The following is an 18,081-nucleotide window of genomic DNA, read 5'->3' on the forward strand; positions in this document are numbered from 1 at the left end:
CTGTTGGACAGAGCGTGGCATCTTCTGCTTGCCAGGAAGGGGCACAGAAGGCCAGATTCAGAACTGTGCCCCTGCTGTAGGTTGATCATTGGGCCAGGGACAGAATGTCCATCACAGTGCCGCCTGGGTGCTGCGTGGGGACGTCACATGCAGCCTCGCTGCTCACCCTCTGCATGGGGCTCGTTGTCTTCTCTGGATGCTCTCGAAAGCCAACTGACCCTGGTGTCCTGACGTCATAAATCTCTGCCATCCATCTCCTTCCTGTCTCCTCGACCTCCGGTGTTCCTTAGCTGGAGCTCTAGTCTTAGAGCTCGAGGGCTTTCTCCTGAACTGGTTGTTTGTGCTTTCTTTCTTCCTGGGTTCACATCAGCAGCTGCTGGGCCTCCTGGTGTGGTTTCCAGCCCCTGTGACATCTCTCCTGTTTGGGCCTTGCCTCCTGAGCCTTATCCACCTCCTCACACAGCCGGGCCTTGAAGTCTTCATTTCAGCACTCTCACTCCTTTTTTTCGTTTTACTTTGATATCACAGATTGAACTCGGGCCACTCGACCTCTGAGCTGCACCCCAGCCCTATGTGGTATTTTATTTAGACACAGGGTCTCCCTGGGTTGCCTACACCTCGATTTTGCTGGGGCTGGCTGCGAGCGCTCTATCCTCCTGCCTCAGCCAGCAGAGTGCCTGGTACTTTTTCTTTAATAATTTTTATCTGTAGATGGACATAATACCTTTATTCATCTATCTTTTGTGGTGCTGAGGACTGAACCCAGGGCTTCTTGAGTGCTGTACCACTGAGCCACAACCCCGACCCTTCCCCTTGTTTCTTGAGAGACCTCTCTACTCTGGTGTTCTCCTGGTTCGTGTTCAGCATCTTATCTTTCTGAGATTATTGGTGTTTATAAAGATCTTCTTCTCCTCGCATTGTTTCTTGTTTTGTCCAAGTTGCTTGCTTTCTTTTCTTTTTGCATGCTGGGAACAGAACCTAGGCTTTTCTTTTTTAATTTTTGTTGTTGTTGGTGGTGGTGATGTACCTTTATTTTTCATTTATTTGTATGTGGTGCTGAGAAGGAACTCAGTGCCTCACACGTGCTTAGGAAGCGTGCTACCTCTGAGCTACTGTTGGGTTTTTGGGTGTCTGTTTTGCATTTTAAAGACTTTCCTGCCCAGCAGCTCGGGAGGCTGAGGCAGGAGAACTGTGAGTTCAAAGCCAGCCTCAGCAATGGTGAGGCACTAAGCAACTCAGTGAGACCCTGTCTCTAAATATAATACAAAAGGGCTGGGGATGTGGCTCAGTAGTCAAGTGCCCCTGAGTACAATCCCCCAGTACCCCCCCAAAAAAAAAAAAAATATATATATATATATATATCCCTCTTCTGTTTAGAGATTTTTGTTGTCTGTGTCTGTGAAACAGTCTCCACAAGTGGACTGACACGTTAAGGGCTTCTGGGCATGGCCCCTGGCGCTCTGTGGCTGCCCTGGTGTTGACCTGGTCCTCGAGGGCTTCTCCTGTGGGTCTCCCATTTGCAGCCCCTGCCGGCTGCCAGGTTCCTGGGGCCAAGAGGGAGAGGAGGAGGTGAGCCCACTTTTACTCCAGTTCTTCTTCCCTGAGGGCCGCGTCATCCTCCCCGTCCTCGGTAGTTGCCTAGGACAGGTCTGTGTCTAGAGAGGCCTCCAGGCCTGAGAGCCCTGCAGGTGGTCCTCCCTGCCCTTGCCAGGTGGGGCTGGACTCTCACTCACTGCTTCTTAAACACACCTGGAACCCACTTCCTGTTCCCTCTCTGCCTCCCCTGGTCTAGGGTGACCTTACAGCTAGTGTCCTTGCTTGCCAGGAGCTTGTGCCAGGCCTGACTGAGTTCATGTCACTGTGTCCCCAGGGTCTATGTACTCAGGCCCCAAGTCTCCTTTGCCTCTGTGGCCGTCTTTCCACTTCTAGCTCCTGTTGCTCTTGGGCAACTTTTCTGCTCCTCTGGTCCCTGCTGGTTGTGGTCTTTTAAAAACAATTTCAAATCCATCACTGGAGTGAGGTTTGGGTGGGAGGAGATGGACGTGTGTTTCCAAGTGTCCTGTCCACACAAGAGCTTGCAGTCTGCTCTTTATCATGAAAACTGATGAACAAGCCGCTGGTGGGGTGGAGGGGAGGAGGGATGAATCTTCCTGAGAAAAAATTCTCAGCAATGGTATTCACTTGTGTTTTCTTAACGAAGTGATTAGAAATACTGGGAAAGTAAAATAAGATGCCACATGACTAGCAGTCTCACTTCTGTGTTTCCTTATGGTGTCCAAAGTGGATTTTGGAGAGATTGAAGCAATACACTCAGAAGACCTGAACCTCAAAAGACTGAATGATGCCATAATAGTGAGCCAGCCATCGTCCTTGGCCTTCAAGCAAATGACGCACTACAACCTGGATTTCAGAGCCCAGGAAATAGCTGAAAGGATAGACTCGCTGATAGACAGCCACATCTTCCAGGTTTTCTGGGAAGAAGCTGCAGAATCATTGAGTCATCCCAAAGGGAGATCTGAAAGGCCAACCCTTGAACTTCTAGAAGCCTATGAGTACTTGTACTTGCCTTGTTACCAGAGGTTCATGAAACTGTATCAGGATCTGAAGTCAGGAGAGGTCACCTTTGCAGAAATCGATGTCATCTTCAAGGACTTTGTAGATAAATACAATGACCTGGCTTCAGACCTCCAGATTATGTGTAGAGTAGACCCCCAGGCCCAGAGAGGCTGGATCTCGGAGCGCGTGGAGCAGATCAAGGAGTACCATAGCCTGCACCAGGCCATCAGCTCGGCCAAGGTCATCTTGGATGTCAAAAATAATTTTGGATTGACTGGCGACTTCAGTGTTCTTTACACTTTAGTAAACTTTGTAAGTTATTTGTTGGGGACTCCTGGGAGGTGGGGGCTACCTCAGACTCCTCAGAAGCCCCAGGGCTTCTGGGAAGGACAGTGTGGCATCCTGTTTCAAGGGCTCTCGTCTGGGCTGCACTGGAACATTCTGAGGCCTGCGTTTTTACCTTTGCTTGAGATAGTGTGACTATTCCTGAGTGAGTGAGTTTTTTTGGATCAATATGAGAACCAAAAATTGAGGATAGAGAAACCATCCCCTTTCCCAGAAAAATCTCTTGTCTTTATTTTATAAAATCACAAAAGGAAATGTTTTGGCATCTGTCCAGGTACCTCTCCTAGTTCACGTGGGAATTTCAAACGGTATGTTGCTCCCACTGTGGCTCAGGCCCGCGTCTCTTTGTCCTGTTTCCTAGCCCCAGGTTTATCGGTGTTCCGGGAGAGACAGACGATAGTGCTTAAAACTTACCAGAGTGTGGAATGGTCCATACCTAAACTTGAACCTGTCAGCACATCTGTAACTGCCCCAAACAGAGAAGTCAATGATTTGGACCTGATGGGGCTGCTGTGAGGAGCAGGTTTCAAAGTCCATGAAAGCTTCCTCATGGGACCTGGGTGCCGTGAACAGTAGCTATTGCAGCCCAGCAAGGAGGGCAGTGGAGGTCATGCTGTCCTTTGTGCAAGAGTGTGTCACCCTTTAGCTGTAGCAGCTGCTGGTCCAGGCACACAGGAGGGCAAGCATGGGTGGTCGCTGGTGCAGCCCACAACAGAGCTTTGTCTTGCAGATTGATGACTTTGAGGCCACTCGCCATGAGAGACTGGACCAGATCAGCCCGCAGCTCATCCGGGCTAAGAAGCGGCTGCAGGACATCAGTGAGCCCCGCCGCCAGTGTCTGCAGGAACTGGCTCTGCAGAAGGAGCTGGTCGGCTGGCTGCACGAGGCGCTGGGAGGTACGGGGGAGCTCGGCTTCAGGTGTTTGCCAAGTGGGGCTCCTGAACTGGAGGCCATCCTACCTCCATCGCGGGGGTGCGTCAGTTGGGGGACAGTGTCTGCCTCCAGGCCCTCAGAGAGTTTGCCTCAGGCTAGCTTCTCTGGGTTCTGTTGGTTAAACTGTTTCCTGAGCTGCTCTCTCCATCTGTGGACTCCATCGTCGCTTTCCTGAGCATCCTTCCAGCTCATTCTGCCAGTGGCCTGGGCAAGCTCTTGCCTGCAGGGGCCCTTACTGCAGCAATCGGGCAGAAGGTGTGCATTTCTTTGCCAGCCTAGGGCTGGGCCCTGCATGGTTGTGTGGATTCAATTTGGGATGGGGGATAGGTAGGAAATAGAGGCCAGGAGGTGGAGAGGGACAGCACTGACACCAGAGGCCTGGGGCCTGCTTCCTTGTGGCCCTGAGGCTGCACTGGCTCCGCGCTCATCCACCACTGTGCTGACTCTACCTTCTACTCCTGAGTCTGCTTTGATGTATGTTATTTGATTAATAATTAACCCCAGGAGAATTAGCTCAGTTTTTTAAATAATTAATTGTCCACATATTATTTACCAATTGAACCTGTTTTTGTTTAAGTGATGATGTCTGAGAATTAAAGGAAATAAGGTCCACACAAGGCTAGTACAGTGCCTGGGACATTGTCTGGTGGAGGTTAGTTGTTGGTCAGTGGTGGGATCATGTACTGCAAAAGTCAAGGTGTCCTGGAGTTGGAACTGAAGGCAGGAAGTGGAGCAGGCCCTAGATGTTTACTAAGTGTCCACTGATGGCCTCGCTAAGGACCGTGCCCCAGGTGTGATTTGTGCAGCATCGTGGCATGGTCCTGTGCTGACCTCCTCTCTGTCCCCAGGCATCACCGAGCTCAAGGTGTTTGTGGACCTGGCCTCCATCTCGGCTGGAGAGAGTGACATTGACGTGGACCGGGTGGCCTGCCTGCACGATGCTGTGCAGGGCTACGCGTCCCTGCTGTACAAGCTGGACAAGAAGGCCGGCTTCAGCGAGTTCATGGAGCTGCTGAAGGAGCTGTGGAAGGCTCTGAAAAACGACCCCCACCTGCCCAGCAAGCTGGTGCGTCTTGTTCCTGGTTCTAAGGCCTGGTGACTTGCAGCCCTGGGCAGCAGCTGTGCTTTGAGGGCACACGGGCACGGAGGCATGTAGGCAGCTGCTCGAAAGCATGTTTAAAAGCAGCTTTCACCTATGGAAATGCTTTCTTTGTCTTGGGTGGGAAGGGAGCTACAGAACTGCAGGTCAAGAGCAGTGTCTGCCCTACAGGACAGGTATGGAAAGAGCACGGTAGGAAGCATGGGAAAGGGTGTGCAGTGGTTTTTTTATCAGAAGAAAGACAACACTGCAGTGAAGTGCATGTGCAGGGGGTGGGTTCACGGTGCTGCATGACTTGCCCAGTGAGCAGAGACGTTCAGAGGCCTGAACAGGCTCAGGGCGTCTGCCCCTGCGAGTGGCTGGCGGTGGGAGATGCAGAGACAGAGCAGTTGGCAGTTTTTCTGCCAGAAGCTCATGTCTGTTGCAGCTTTTCCTAAGTTCTTCTGGTGGTGTTTGGGAACCGTGGCAGGACAGGAAGAACACAGGGCTGCTGTTTAGTGAAGCATCTCTTCTCTGGGCCTCTGTTCTGGGGACCCAGCAGTCGGTGGCTTCCCTCTTGGGAGCGCAGCCTCTGGCTCTCCACCCAAACATCCGTCAGTACAGGCCACATGCACTGCAAGGGTTAGCTAGGAACCCACGTCAGCAAAGCCACACTAAGTGACCAGGGTCTTGAGGGAGTGACACTGGGTGAGCAGCTGTACCTGGAGCCCTGGAGGAGGGTGGGTGCAGTTTGCCCAGCAAGGGCAGAGGCAGGAGGGAGGAAGACCTCATTCTCACCGTGGCCCATATTCTCTGCTTTTGTCCCAACAGCGAGACTCTGCCAGGAATCTGGGGTGGCTGAAGACCGTGAAGGAAAGCCACGGGTCCATCGAGCTCTCGTCCCTGTCCCTGGCTACCGCCATCAATAGCAGAGGCATCTATGAGATCAGGGCACCCACAAGTGACCAGAAGGTGAGCCTTCCTAGATGCAAGGTGTGGTGTTGGTGGCCTGCACTGGCGCGCTGCTGAGTCGGGGTTTTAGCCACCAGAAAATGACCTCTGAATATATTTTACCTCCCAGATCTCATCAGATGCTGTCCTGCGCCTGATCCTCCCTGGGGGTCACAGTGGCCTGGAGCCAGAGCGCTCCTACACTTTGGAAGACCTGAAGGATCTTTTAAACAAGCTGATGCTGATGTCTGGCAAGAAAGACCACAAGAATATGGAAGTAGAAAAGTTCTCTGAGGTGAGCGGCTGCCGCTGTTGCCTCAGGCTGGGCACATTCACTGCCCGCTGCCCGTGGAGGGCCAGGGCCAGGGATTGGCCTCTGCTGGGCAGAGTGGCTTCAGAGAGTGGAGCTGGTGGTCTGCAGGGTGCACCTTGCCTGGAGCGAAATCGGTGGTGGGATAGGTCCTGGAGGTATTAGGTCCCCCAGGAGGATCTGTCACCAGCTGGTAGTGAGTCAGCTGCGTGGAACAGGGGGTGACCAGGTAGGAAGAAGCATGAATGCCTTCATTTACTCTGTAAATTGGCAAAGTCCACCCCTCAAGATTCTGATGGCACATGTCTGTAACACCAGCCACTTGTGTGGCTGAAGCAGGAGGATTGCAAGTTAGAGGCCAGCCTCAGCAATTTGGTGAGATCCTGTCTGAGAATAAAAAGGGCTGGAGACATAGCTCGATGGTAGAGCACCCCTGAAGTCATGGTGGACACAGGTCGTTGGTTTGTGTGATGGTCTCTTCTTGTGTTATAGCTTCTTTCCTTATAGTCTATTTGGATTTCACAACTAACCCCCCCCCACACACACACCCGTGCTGGGCGTAGAGCCCGGGCCCGGCACATACGAGGCAAGTGCTCTACCACCGAGCGCAGCCCACGGTCGACATTCCTATCCAGCGCTGATCACTTCCAGAAGAAGGGAGCCCTCTCCTGAGGCGGATCGTGTTTCCCAGTCACCCGGCGGGAGGAGTGACCCAAGCCCCTTGAACCCGTGTGTGTCCAGTAGCTCACTGTGAGGTCTGCCTCATGCCCCTGTGTCCCCCAGGTATTCTGCCACGTGCAGAGGCTCACGCAGGCCTTCCTGAACCTGTACTCTGCGGGGAACATGCTGTTCCGGACCTGGACTGCCGAGGTCTACTGCTGCCCCAGGAACGGCGTCTCCATCCGCATAGACTTCCACTTGGAGTTGGTGAGCCAGCTGACAGAGAGTGGGGACGTCCCCCAGCTCCTGGAAGCCCTCTGCAGGCAGATGGAGCGCTTCCTGGATGACTGGAAGGAGCTGGTGAGCAGGAAGCGCAGGGAGCACTTCTACCTCAACTTCTACACGGCCGAGCAGCTGGTCCTCCTGAGCACCGAGCTCCGGAAGCAGAGTCCCAGCGCAGCTGCCCTCATGATGCTGTCCTTCATCAAAGACCACTGCACCCCAGCTGACATCTTAAGAGCCACCGAGGGGTTCAGTGAGGCCCCCAGACACCGCGTGAGGACAGTGATGGAAAAGTTACCTCCGTTGCAGTCCTCTGAGATCAGCCTGGTGACCAAGCTGAGGGCCATCATGGAAGAGTCCCTGGAGAGCATGAGTGTCTTTCTGCCTGGCTGCCTGGACCTGGAGGCCCTGGGCCATTGTCTGGCTCGCCTGGCCAGGATGGGTAGGCCTCCTGTGGAGCGGTCTCTCCCCGTGGGTCTGCAGGCTGGCCAGCCCAACCTGGTCTTGTGTGGCCACTCTGAGGTGCTGTTGGCTGCCCTGGCCATCTACATGCAGGCCCCGGGCCAGCCCCTGCCCACTTTTGATGAGGTGCTGCTCTGTACCCCGGGGACCACATTAGAAGAGGTGGCCCTGCTCCTGCGCCGCTGCCTGGCCCCGGTTTCCCAGGGGCACAAGGTCTACAGCCTGCTGTTTGCGGATCAGCTGAGCTATGAGGTGGCCTGCCAGGCGGAGGCCCTCTTCCGCAGCCTGTGCACACAGTGTCCCCGGGAGGACTACCAGCTGGTGCTGGTCTGCGACGCTGCCCAGGAGCGCTGCTACCTGCCCTCGGCCTTCAGCCAGCACAAGGCCCACCTCATCCCCCAGGCCTCGTCCCTCCATGCCATCCAGGATTACCTGGCACGTCACTACCAGGTCCCAGCACAGACCCTGTCGGCAGCAGCTGTGTTCAGAGACCGGATGTGTGTGGGGATCGTGTCCTCGGAGAGAGCGGGAGTTGGTAATGAGAGTTGTGGGGTGGGCAGGGCAGTCCTTCAGGCTGCCCAGTGACCCCTTCCTCTGTAGCGCCTCAGATGACACCCTCTGCAGGTGGGAAAGAATCTCAGGAGGGTCTGACGCCCTGCAGTCAGCGCTTCCCCTAGAAGGGGGCCTCCTTTTGTCCCAGCTTGCAGTTCCTGGAGCCCTGCTCCTCCCCGGGGCCCTTTTGTGCAGGTCACTTTTTTCCCGCGTGGACTCTGCCGAGTCTTCCTGGCTGGCGCCTTGGCAAGAGCAGAGGCGCAGGGGGCGTGGCCCAGGAGACGGGGCCTGGCGCTCTCCCCAGGCTTCCTTGGACTCCCTCCACGATAGCACTGCGCCCTGTCAGGACCCAGCCGGCTCCCCTTCCCTGGGGACATGCCTCTGTTTTGCTTTATTTCACCTCCACTGCTGTCCTGCTAGTGGCCTGGCTGCCGGTGCGGCGGGGACTCTGGCTTCATGGTGGACTGTTCTCCAATCTGGTGTTCCATGATGTCACTTATGAATTTTACATGAAATACTTTTTTTTTTTTTTTAAACGGGATTTACCCCTGAGGTTCCCTATCTCTGAGGCACATTCCCAGACTTTTTTATATAGAGACCAGGTCTTGCTAAGTTGCTCAGGGCCTCACTGAGTTGCTGAGGCTGGCCTTTATCTTACCATCCTCCTGCCTCAGCCTCCGAAGGCGTGTGCCACTGCTGAGAAGTAACTTCCAGTCTCTGGATCCTGTTTCTCTCGGTCCATAGCCTTGGGATTTCATTCCCTTATTTTAACATTACAGGGAAATCTCTCTATGTGAAGAGACTGCATGAGAAACTGAAAAGGAAGTTAAACAGCAAAAAGGTGCCTTTAAAGATCATCCGGTTGACAGAGGCTCAGGTGGATGAGAGCTGTGTCCTGGGCTCCCTCCTGCCTTTCCTGGATGCTCAGTACCAGAAAGCACCCATGCTGTTCCACTTGGATGTGACTGCTTCGGTAAGTGCCACGTGGCCACTGGATGGCCATGTCAGAAGATGTGATTCCCAGGCCCACCTGTTTCCCCCTGTCCAAAAAGTCCTTCCCTTCTGCGCCTGCCCATGGTCAGTACCCTTCTCTCAAGGAACAAGACAGAGGGTTCAGGGGCTTGGGAGAAGTGGTTATCAATTATGTCTTTACAAACCTGTGCTCCTCTGTTTCTAGGTACAGACTGGAACTTGGGTCTTTCTTTTCAAACTCCTCATTTTACAATACCTGATGGATATAAGTGGGAAAATGTGGCTTCGGAACCCGCGCCATTTATATATCCTTGAAATTCCAGAAGGAAATTCAGGACTGCTAAAGCGGTCTTTAAAGCTGGTATGTACATGGGGCATTTGCAGGGGGTCACAGCACACCTTCAAATCTGTGGCCTGGGTGACACGTCTTAGTTGTTTCCCACTCTCGCCTTAGGCGAGCAGTGAGCAAAGTGTCGGGAATTCATGCTTGGAGACAAGTCTTAAAGCTTACTGGGTGGAGAATGCTCTCATTGATTGGCAGCATCTTGGATTTTTCTGTACGCGTCAGATCATGACAGGGTGGAGTCCCAGCTGTGCCGAGTGCAGAGGTTCCTCCATGGACAGCCACCATCTCCTTCACTGCCAGTGAAGATGGCAGGGAGACTTCATGCATGGGACCCCATTAGCTGTCAGGAGGGAGTTCTGTGGTCTCGTGGCTGTGTGTGGTTGGTGAGAGATGGAGCCGCAGGAGGCCGGGTTGGAAGGCTTCCTGGTTAATAACACAGCTGCTGTGGTTGGGCTTCTGTGATGCCCTAAGGTGCAGATGCCAGCCTCTGTGAACAAGAGCCTGCGGAAGGCCACATGCTGCCAAGTGAGGGTTCTCCTAGAGGCCCTTCCGGGGCAGAACGTGGAGGGTTAACTCGGGCGTCTTCCAGGAAATCACCTTCTCACTTCTTTGTCTCTTCTTTGCAGAATCCACATGCCCCCAAGTTCAGTTTTCTTGACATATTCCCCAAAGTCACCTGCAGACCTCCCAAAGAAGTGATAGACATGGAGCTGAGCCCTGAGAGGAGCTTCCTGGAGCCTGGAATGGACAGGAACGAGTTCCGCAGTGCCACTTTCCAAAGACCTTTCCAATACTTAAAACGATTCCATCAAAAGCAAAACCTAGACACATTTCAATTCCAAGAAGGGTCTGTTGAAGGCAGCCCGGGGGAGTGCATCCAGCACCTCCTCATCTACTGTGGGGTCATCAACCCCTCCTGGTCAGAACTCCGGAACTTTGCTCGGTTCCTCAACTGTCAGCTGAAGGACTGTGAGGCCTCTGTGTTCTGCAACCCAGATTTCACGGGAGACACACTGAGGGGCTTCAAGAACTTTGTGGTCACCTTCATGATCTTCATGGCAAGAGACTTTGCAACTCCAACACTTCACACCTCTGACCAGAGCCCAGGGAAGCACACGGTCACCATGGATGGGGTTGATGAAGAAGACCTTGCCCCCTTTACACTCCGAAGGAGGTGGGAGTCAGAGCCGCACCCATATGTGTTCTTCAATGGCGACCGTGTGACAATGACATTCATAGGCTTCCATCTCCGGCCCAATAACAAGGGTAGTGTCGATGCCATCAACCATCTCAATGGGAAGATAATCAAGAGAGATGTCATGACAGCAGAACTGTACAGGGGGCTGTCGCTGCAGAGGGTGCCCTTTAATGTTGACTTTGATAACCTGCCCAGACATGAGAAACTCTTGAGGCTCTGCCTGGCACTGGGAATCCCATGGGCCCTGGACCCCGATGAAACATATGAGCTTACCACAGACAACATGCTCAAGATCCTGGCCATTGAGATGCGGTTCCGCTGTGGGATCCCAGTTATCATCATGGGAGAAACCGGCTGTGGGAAAACCAGGCTCATTAAATTCCTTAGTGATCTGCGGCGTTGTGGTGCCCAGGCTGAGACCATGAAGCTGGTCAAGGTCCACGGAGGAACAACTGCAGCCATGATCCACTCCAAAGTCTGGGAAGCCGAGGATACTGCCTTCTCCAATAAGGACCAACACCAGTTGGACACCATCTTGTTCTTTGATGAAGCCAACACAACTGAGGCCATAAGCTGTATCAAGGAAGTCTTGTGTGACCAGACCGTGGATGGCCAGCCCCTGGAGGAGGACTCAGGCTTGCACATCATAGCTGCCTGCAACCCTTACAGGAAGCACTCCCGGGAGACCATCTGCCGTTTGGAGTCGGCTGGTTTGGGGTACAGGGTCAGTGCCGAGGAGACGGCGGACAGGCTGGGCTCCATTCCCCTCAGGCAGCTGGTGTACCGTGTCCACGCCCTGCCCCCGAGCCTGATTCCTCTGGTGTGGGACTTTGGGCAGCTGAATGACACTTCAGAAAAGCTCTACATCCAGCAGATTGTGCAGAGACTGGTGGACCACGTCAGGATCAGCGAGGAGGAGACTCGTGTGATCACGGAAGTGCTCTCTGCCTCTCAGAGGTTCATGAGGAACACTGAAAGTGAGTGCAGTTTCGTCAGCCTCCGGGATGTGGAGCGCTGTGTGAAGGTGTTCACGTGGTTTCATGGCCGCAGCGAGATGCTCTTGGAGAAGTTGAACACCTTTCTCTGCGAGTCCCGTGCCAGCAAAAATAACTTCAGGAGAGACCCCGTCCTCTGGTCCCTGGTGCTGGCAGTGGGGGTCTGTTACCACGCCTCCCTAGAGGACAAGGAGTCCTACCGCAGAGCCATTTGCAGGTCCTTTCCAGAACCATATGATGACAGCCGGGTCATCCTGGATGAGATCACGCACACACAGGATCTTTTCCTGAGTGGGGTGCCTCTGAGGAAAACCATAGCCAGGAACTTGGCTCTGAAGGAGAACGTCTTCATGATGGTCATCTGCATTGAGCTGAAGATCCCCCTCTTCCTGGTGGGGAAGCCTGGCAGCTCCAAATCTCTCGCCAAGACCATCGTGGCAGATGCCATGCAGGGGCAGGCCGCGCACTCCGCTCTCTTCCGCAGCCTGAAGCAAGTCCACCTGGTGTCGTTCCAGTGTAGCCCCCACTCCACCCCACAGGGCATCATCAACACCTTCAAGCAGTGCGCTCGCTTCCAGCAGGGGAAGGACCTGCAGCAGTACGTGTCTGTGGTGGTGTTGGACGAGGTCGGCTTGGCAGAAGATTCCCCCAAAATGCCTCTGAAGACTCTGCACCCCCTGCTGGAAGATGGGTGCATTGAAGACGATCCGGCCCCCCACAAAAAAGTCGGCTTCATAGGTATTTCCAACTGGGCCCTCGACCCTGCCAAGATGAACCGGGGCATCTTTGTGTCCCGCGGCAGCCCCAGTGAGAAGGAGCTCATAGAGAGTGCCAGGGGGATCTGCTCTTCAGACAGCCTGGTGCAGGACAGGGTCCAAGGGTACTTCGCTCCCTTTGCCAAAGCCTATGAGATGGTGTGCCAGAGGCAGGACAAGGAATTCTTCGGGCTTCGCGACTACTACAGCCTCATCAAGATGGTCTTCGCCACCGCCAGAGCTTCTAACAGGAAGCCTTCCCCGCAGGAGATTGCGCAGGCGGTCCTTCGGAACTTCAGTGGCAAAGATGACATCCCCGCTTTGGACATCTTTACGGCCAGCTTACCTGCGGCCAGGTGCATGGGAGAGGTCAGCACCCTGGAGCTCATTAAGCAGAACATTTGTTGGGGCTTGCAGAGGGGGGCACTTGGAGAGCTGGAAGATGCTGAATCCCGCTACTTGCTGGTGCTGACCAAAAACTACGTGGCCCTGCAGATCCTGCAGCGATCATTCTTCAGTGAGGACCAGCAGCCCGAGATCATCTTTGGTTCCAGTTTTCCCCGGGACCAGGAGTACACCCAGATCTGCAGAAACATCAACCGGGTGAAGATCTGCATGGAGACGGGCAGGATGGTGGTGCTGCTGAACCTGCAGCACCTCTACGAGAGCCTGTACGACGCGCTCAACCAGTACTACGTCTACCTTGGGGGCCAGAAGTACGTGGACCTCGGGCTCGGCACCCATCGCGTCAAGTGTCGGGTCCACCCCGACTTCCGCCTGATCGTCATCGAGGAGAAAAATGTGGTGTACGAGCAGTTCCCTGTGCCCCTCATTAACCGGCTGGAGAAGCACTACCTGGACCTCAGCTCGGTGCTGCAGGGGTGGCAGAAGGGCATCGTGCAGGAGCTCACGCGGTGGGCAGAGCAGTTTGCTAATGTAAAGGACCATCATCAGTTCATGCCTGGGCACAAGTATACCCCTGCTGATGTCTTCATCGGCTACCACTCCGACGCCTGTGCCTCCGTGGTGCTGCAGGCTGTGGAGAGGCAGGGCCCTGGGGACCCGTCCGAGGAGCTGTACCACAGGGTGTTCGAGGAGGCCAAGCTGATCCTGCTGGACTGTGCCACGCCGGATGCCATGGTGCGGCTGAGCACCTCTGAGCTGGGCTCATTTGCTGCACAGTTGCTGTCGCACGAATACTGGTACAAGCAGCAGCACCACTCCTTTGCCGATTTCCTCCAAGCCCACCTTCGCACTGCAGACCTGCAGCGCCATGCCATCTTCACAGAGGTGACTGTCCCCATAGCTTCCCCCGTCCTCTTTCATCCAAGAGTCCTGATCTGGGGCCAGGACGTCTCAACTCCATTAAGTCAGCGCATGGTGGGGGAGGCGGGAGTGTCCCCTCTGTGTCAGTCGCAGAGGATGAGCTCAGTTAGGCTTCCCTTGCCTGTGGGTGAGCAGCGCTCTGCTCTGAGAGCAGCACTGGGTTCAGTGTTCACTTGCTGGCCCTCCCGGGGTGTCAGTCGATTGGCCTGCTTCTCATCCTTGGACCTTGTTAGAGGAACGGACGAGGATGCCTCCCAACAGATGCCCTGAGTGTCATAGGTCAATGTTGTGTAGCCAGGTGAGGGTACGGATCACAGGCAGTTCAGAGAGGCCTCTTGGGCTGGCTGTGAGGGCTGGCTGGCAGGCATCAGAGGCAGAGGGCTCCGTGGAGCACAGACACTGAGTCTGAATCAGCATCTGTGCAGGAGACGAGGAGGGGACCACTGACTGAGCATGAAGTTCAGGCTGTGAGTGCTGGGTCCTGGGGATGGGATAGGTGGAGAGATGCATGGAGGCCTGTCAGCAGCCTTGACCTTGGTCCTGCCTGCACAGGAGCTGTGGAGAAAGGTGTGCGTAGATGTACCCCTTGCTTGGGCGATGGCAAGACAGTGGAGCAGGAGACTGACATTGAGAGGATAGACCTGTCAAGAGGCGGCTGGCGTGGTGTAAACTGCAGACGGTTAGCAGGCAGTGTGGCCGAGGTAGTCACCAACTCCATGGAGGGTACAGAGGTGGAGGATAGTCTTCCTGAGCTCACTGCAGCTTTGCGCAATTGCCATGGAGAATCCAGGAAGGAGCAACAGGTTTAGGAGCCAGTAGTGGCATCTGTTTGGCAGAGTTTGTGTGTCTGCTGTGGTCGAATGTGAGAATTGGAAGCTGGTCATTGAGGACAGACCCAGAGAAGGGATCTGAAGTCAGGGATGAAGGCCACACTGATAATCCCAGAGGCTTGGGAGGCTGAGGCAGGAGCACCGAGAGTCCAAAGCCAGCCTCAGCAATTTAACAAGGCCCTTGAACTCGGCGAGATCCTGTCTCTGTATAAAATATAAAAAAGGACTGGGGATGTGGCTTAGTGGTTAAGCTCTCCTGTGTTCATACCCTGGTACTGAAAAGAAAAAAAAAAGAAAAAGAAGGGGTCTGGGGAGCTGAGGTCCCGTGTGCCGGGAACAGCTGGGTTTGCACTGTGGAGTGTGGTCCATGGCAGAGAATGCAAAGTACCAGGGAGGAAGAGTTGGTGGAGGCTAACTCTAGTTTTTAGCTGAGCCCTAAAGGATCAGGAGGCTTTTAGCTGGGGACCAAAGCAGGAAGAGAGACGTTGGCATCTTAGAAGGAGACCGAGGCATCTTAGAAGGAGACCGAGGCATCTTAGAAGGAGACCGAGGCATCTTTGGGGCGGGGCAAGTCTTCTCTCTGCTGATCCTGGAGATCCTCGCCTCGGCCACCCTTGCATGTCAAAGCTGCTCTGGGTCGGGCTTCTTTCTGTTCGAATGCCCACTGACCCCGGGTTCCGACCCAGTGCTCTGTGCCCTTGCTTGAATTCAGCTGATGGCTCGTGTGCCCACATTGCAGATCACCACCTTCTCCAGACTGCTGACGAGCCATGACTGCGAGGCCCTAGGGGCAGAGGTGAAGGGCTTGGCCCCGAAGCCCGTGATCCTGTCACTGCAGCAGTTCGACACTGAGTACTCATTCCTCAAGGAAGTCCGGTGAGCTGCCCAGCCTGCCCATCACCCTTGGCCTCTGTCCTGGGTTCCAGGTGTGTGTGCCAGGGCGTGGTAACCACTTGTCAGGAACTCTGAGAGGGTCATTGCTCGGTCCCCTGGTATGACCCTCTGGCCCCAGCTGTAAGTGGCCTTGTCTACAGTCATGTCCACCTGTCTCCTGAGCATTGCCTAGGCCTCTCCTTCGCCAGTGGATTGCGTCCTCACTTGTGGAGGGGACCCCACCCAGATGCTGGGTTCTGCATGGCCTGACTTTCCCTTTGCTTTGTGGAGTACTGTGTTCCATGTTTTTGTTTTGTTTCACCTGTGGTGCTGGAGATCGGACCCAGCCACTCTACCGCTGAGCTGCGTCCCTAGCCCTTCATTATTATTATTTTAGATTGTGAGACACCATCTTGCTGAGTTGCTGGGGCTGGCCTGGAACTTGCAGCCCTCCTGCCTCAGCCCTTGATCTGTGGCTCCCGTGTTTTAGGACAGAGGACTCACTTGGGTGATCCCTTTTTCTTCCAGAAGCAGCTTAGTGAAGACGGCCAGATGTAAAATCCTCATCGTCCAGATGGATTTTGACGACGGCGCTCACAGTGCTCAGCTTGTTGCGTCAGCTAAGTATGTTCTTGGGATTTTTCTCAGAAAATCATTGTAAGCCAAAAGCTACCCAGGACCTCTTAGAGAATTTCCTCCCTGAAAAATGGTGTGGAGACAAGAAAGACTCTCCCGCCCAGCCCCTGACATGGGCTAGAGACACTAGAGAGGAAAGGTGACGGGAAAGCCAGGAATGGCCCAAAGGTGTGAAATGCAAGACCCATCGATAATGGAATGTTCGTGTGGGTGGAAGAATGCGTTAAAGCCTCTGTTTGCAGTCATGTTTGGGTCATTTTGGTTTTGAATTGCACGATTTGAATTAAAGGACAGTGTGGGGTGCAGCTTGGTGGTAGAGCACTTGCCTAGCATGCCTGAGGCCCTGGGTCAGATCTCCAGCACTGCAGATAAAGGAAATCACTTAATACAAGTTTAAGGGCAGTAAGACGATGTAAATGAATTAATGTTTATGTACATTTTTATAGTGTCCATAGAGGAAATGTGATGCTTTCAGAATTAGCTGTATTCTGTCACCTTATGTCACTTAAGAGTGACTTCTGCCTTTTTAAAGCACTGAGACCCTAGTACAAGATCCAGCCTGATCCGACAGGGGGGGTTACAAGGACACAGGACCAAAGGGTACTCTCTCGAAATGGCAAGACTGGCAAGCCCCCTGCTCTGGCACGTGTGGCCCCTGAGGAGTGCTGCGTGGGGGTTCTGGTCAGCAATGAGAGGGAGGAAGTGAGCCCGCCAATAGGAAGCCACCCTCCTCCTGTCACAGAGATGTGGTGGCCCCTGGCATTGTGGAATGTGGCCAAACCCCCATCAGCTCCTGGGACATTCAGCAGCCACATCATGACTGGGCTTTTGTTTAGTTGCTTGCTTTGTTTTGATTTTGTTCTCTCAATAGGTATTCTGCCATCAATGAAGTCAACAAAACGCAAGGAACTCAGGGCTGTGTCTTCGTCTATTTCATCACAAAACTGTCCCGCATGGGGAGCGGAGCATCCTACGTGGGATTCCATGGAGGTAGGGCCAAAATACCAGTGACTGTCTTTAAGTAGGTCTGAGCTGCTTCTCTGGTCCCAGGCTGCCCACACCCAGCTCAGATACCAACCCCTGCTGTCTCTGGGCCCCTCGCCCTGGGATCTGCTGCTGTGTCAGCATGGCCTGGCCCACCTCAGGAGCACACAGCATGTGCTCATGCTCCTGCTCTTCACTTGCGCCTGCTCTGGGGAAACACTATCTTCAAATCAGCCCATCTCTTTTTCTGTGGAATGGTCACAAGCTGGATTATATAAGACAATTGTTATTCTGGAAAGAGAGAAATAAGTCTTATAATTTCATAGGTGGAAAGCCAACCCGTCAGCACCTTGTAGCCCTTTCTAAGTAATATACAATAAGTACAGTAAGATGCACATAAAGAACCACAAACTGAGCCGGGTGCAGTGGCACATGCCTGTAATCCCAGCAGCTCAGGAGGCTGAGGCAGGAGGATTTATAAAGGCTGGTCCCAAACCAGCCTTTATAAAAGCAAGGTGCTAATTGAATCAGTGAGACCCTGTCTCTCAATAAAATACAAAATAGGGCTGGGGATGTGGCTCAGTGGCCGAGTGACCCTGAGTTCAGTCCCTGGATCCATGCAGCCTTTGCATACCATTTAATCAGGCTCAGTATCATGTTGATGGTGAGCATGCTGGTGTGGATCTATTGGTCTGGTGGGTTTTGGTGTGTTCAGGAGCGTAGACTCTGAGGTACTAATTGTCCCTCTGGCTAAGTAGTGTGATTAAAAATCTGGACAGAGGTGTGTCCCTACTTATAACTGGTAAGAAGAGAGCCGCAAAGACTTGAGAATACCTCATGGCTTTGTTCCTCACAGGACTGTGGAGGTCTGTGCACATCGATGACCTCCGGAGGTCCACAGTCATGGCCTCTGATGTGACCAAGCTGCAGAGTTTCACCATCAGCCAGCTGTTCATGCCAGGAGGCAGCCCTGAGCGTGAGTTGTAGGTGGCAGTCTGGGGAGGTGGGGGAAGGCAGGTGGAAGGAGCTGAGCTCGC

General features: G+C 53.9%; 1 protein-coding gene across 1 annotated transcript in view; it reads left to right on the forward strand.

The window, feature by feature from the left end:
* Positions 1 to 18,081, forward strand: part of Rnf213 (ring finger protein 213) — an 87,654-nt gene that overhangs the window by 32,443 nt on the left and 37,130 nt on the right. The window contains exons 19-31 of the mRNA XM_077800526.1: positions 2,282 to 2,868; positions 3,632 to 3,797; positions 4,683 to 4,900; positions 5,744 to 5,884; positions 5,994 to 6,158; positions 6,957 to 8,112; positions 8,909 to 9,102; positions 9,307 to 9,462; positions 10,074 to 13,685; positions 15,291 to 15,427; positions 15,953 to 16,048; positions 16,932 to 17,050; positions 17,901 to 18,020. Of these exons, the coding sequence (XP_077656652.1) occupies positions 2,282 to 2,868; positions 3,632 to 3,797; positions 4,683 to 4,900; positions 5,744 to 5,884; positions 5,994 to 6,158; positions 6,957 to 8,112; positions 8,909 to 9,102; positions 9,307 to 9,462; positions 10,074 to 13,685; positions 15,291 to 15,427; positions 15,953 to 16,048; positions 16,932 to 17,050; positions 17,901 to 18,020 (6,867 nt within the window). The remainder of the gene's footprint in view (positions 1 to 2,281; positions 2,869 to 3,631; positions 3,798 to 4,682; positions 4,901 to 5,743; positions 5,885 to 5,993; positions 6,159 to 6,956; positions 8,113 to 8,908; positions 9,103 to 9,306; positions 9,463 to 10,073; positions 13,686 to 15,290; positions 15,428 to 15,952; positions 16,049 to 16,931; positions 17,051 to 17,900; positions 18,021 to 18,081) is intronic.

The sequence above is a fragment of the Urocitellus parryii genome, chromosome 7, assembly GCF_045843805.1.
Source record: "Urocitellus parryii isolate mUroPar1 chromosome 7, mUroPar1.hap1, whole genome shotgun sequence".
Taxonomy (NCBI): Eukaryota; Metazoa; Chordata; class Mammalia; order Rodentia; family Sciuridae; genus Urocitellus; species Urocitellus parryii.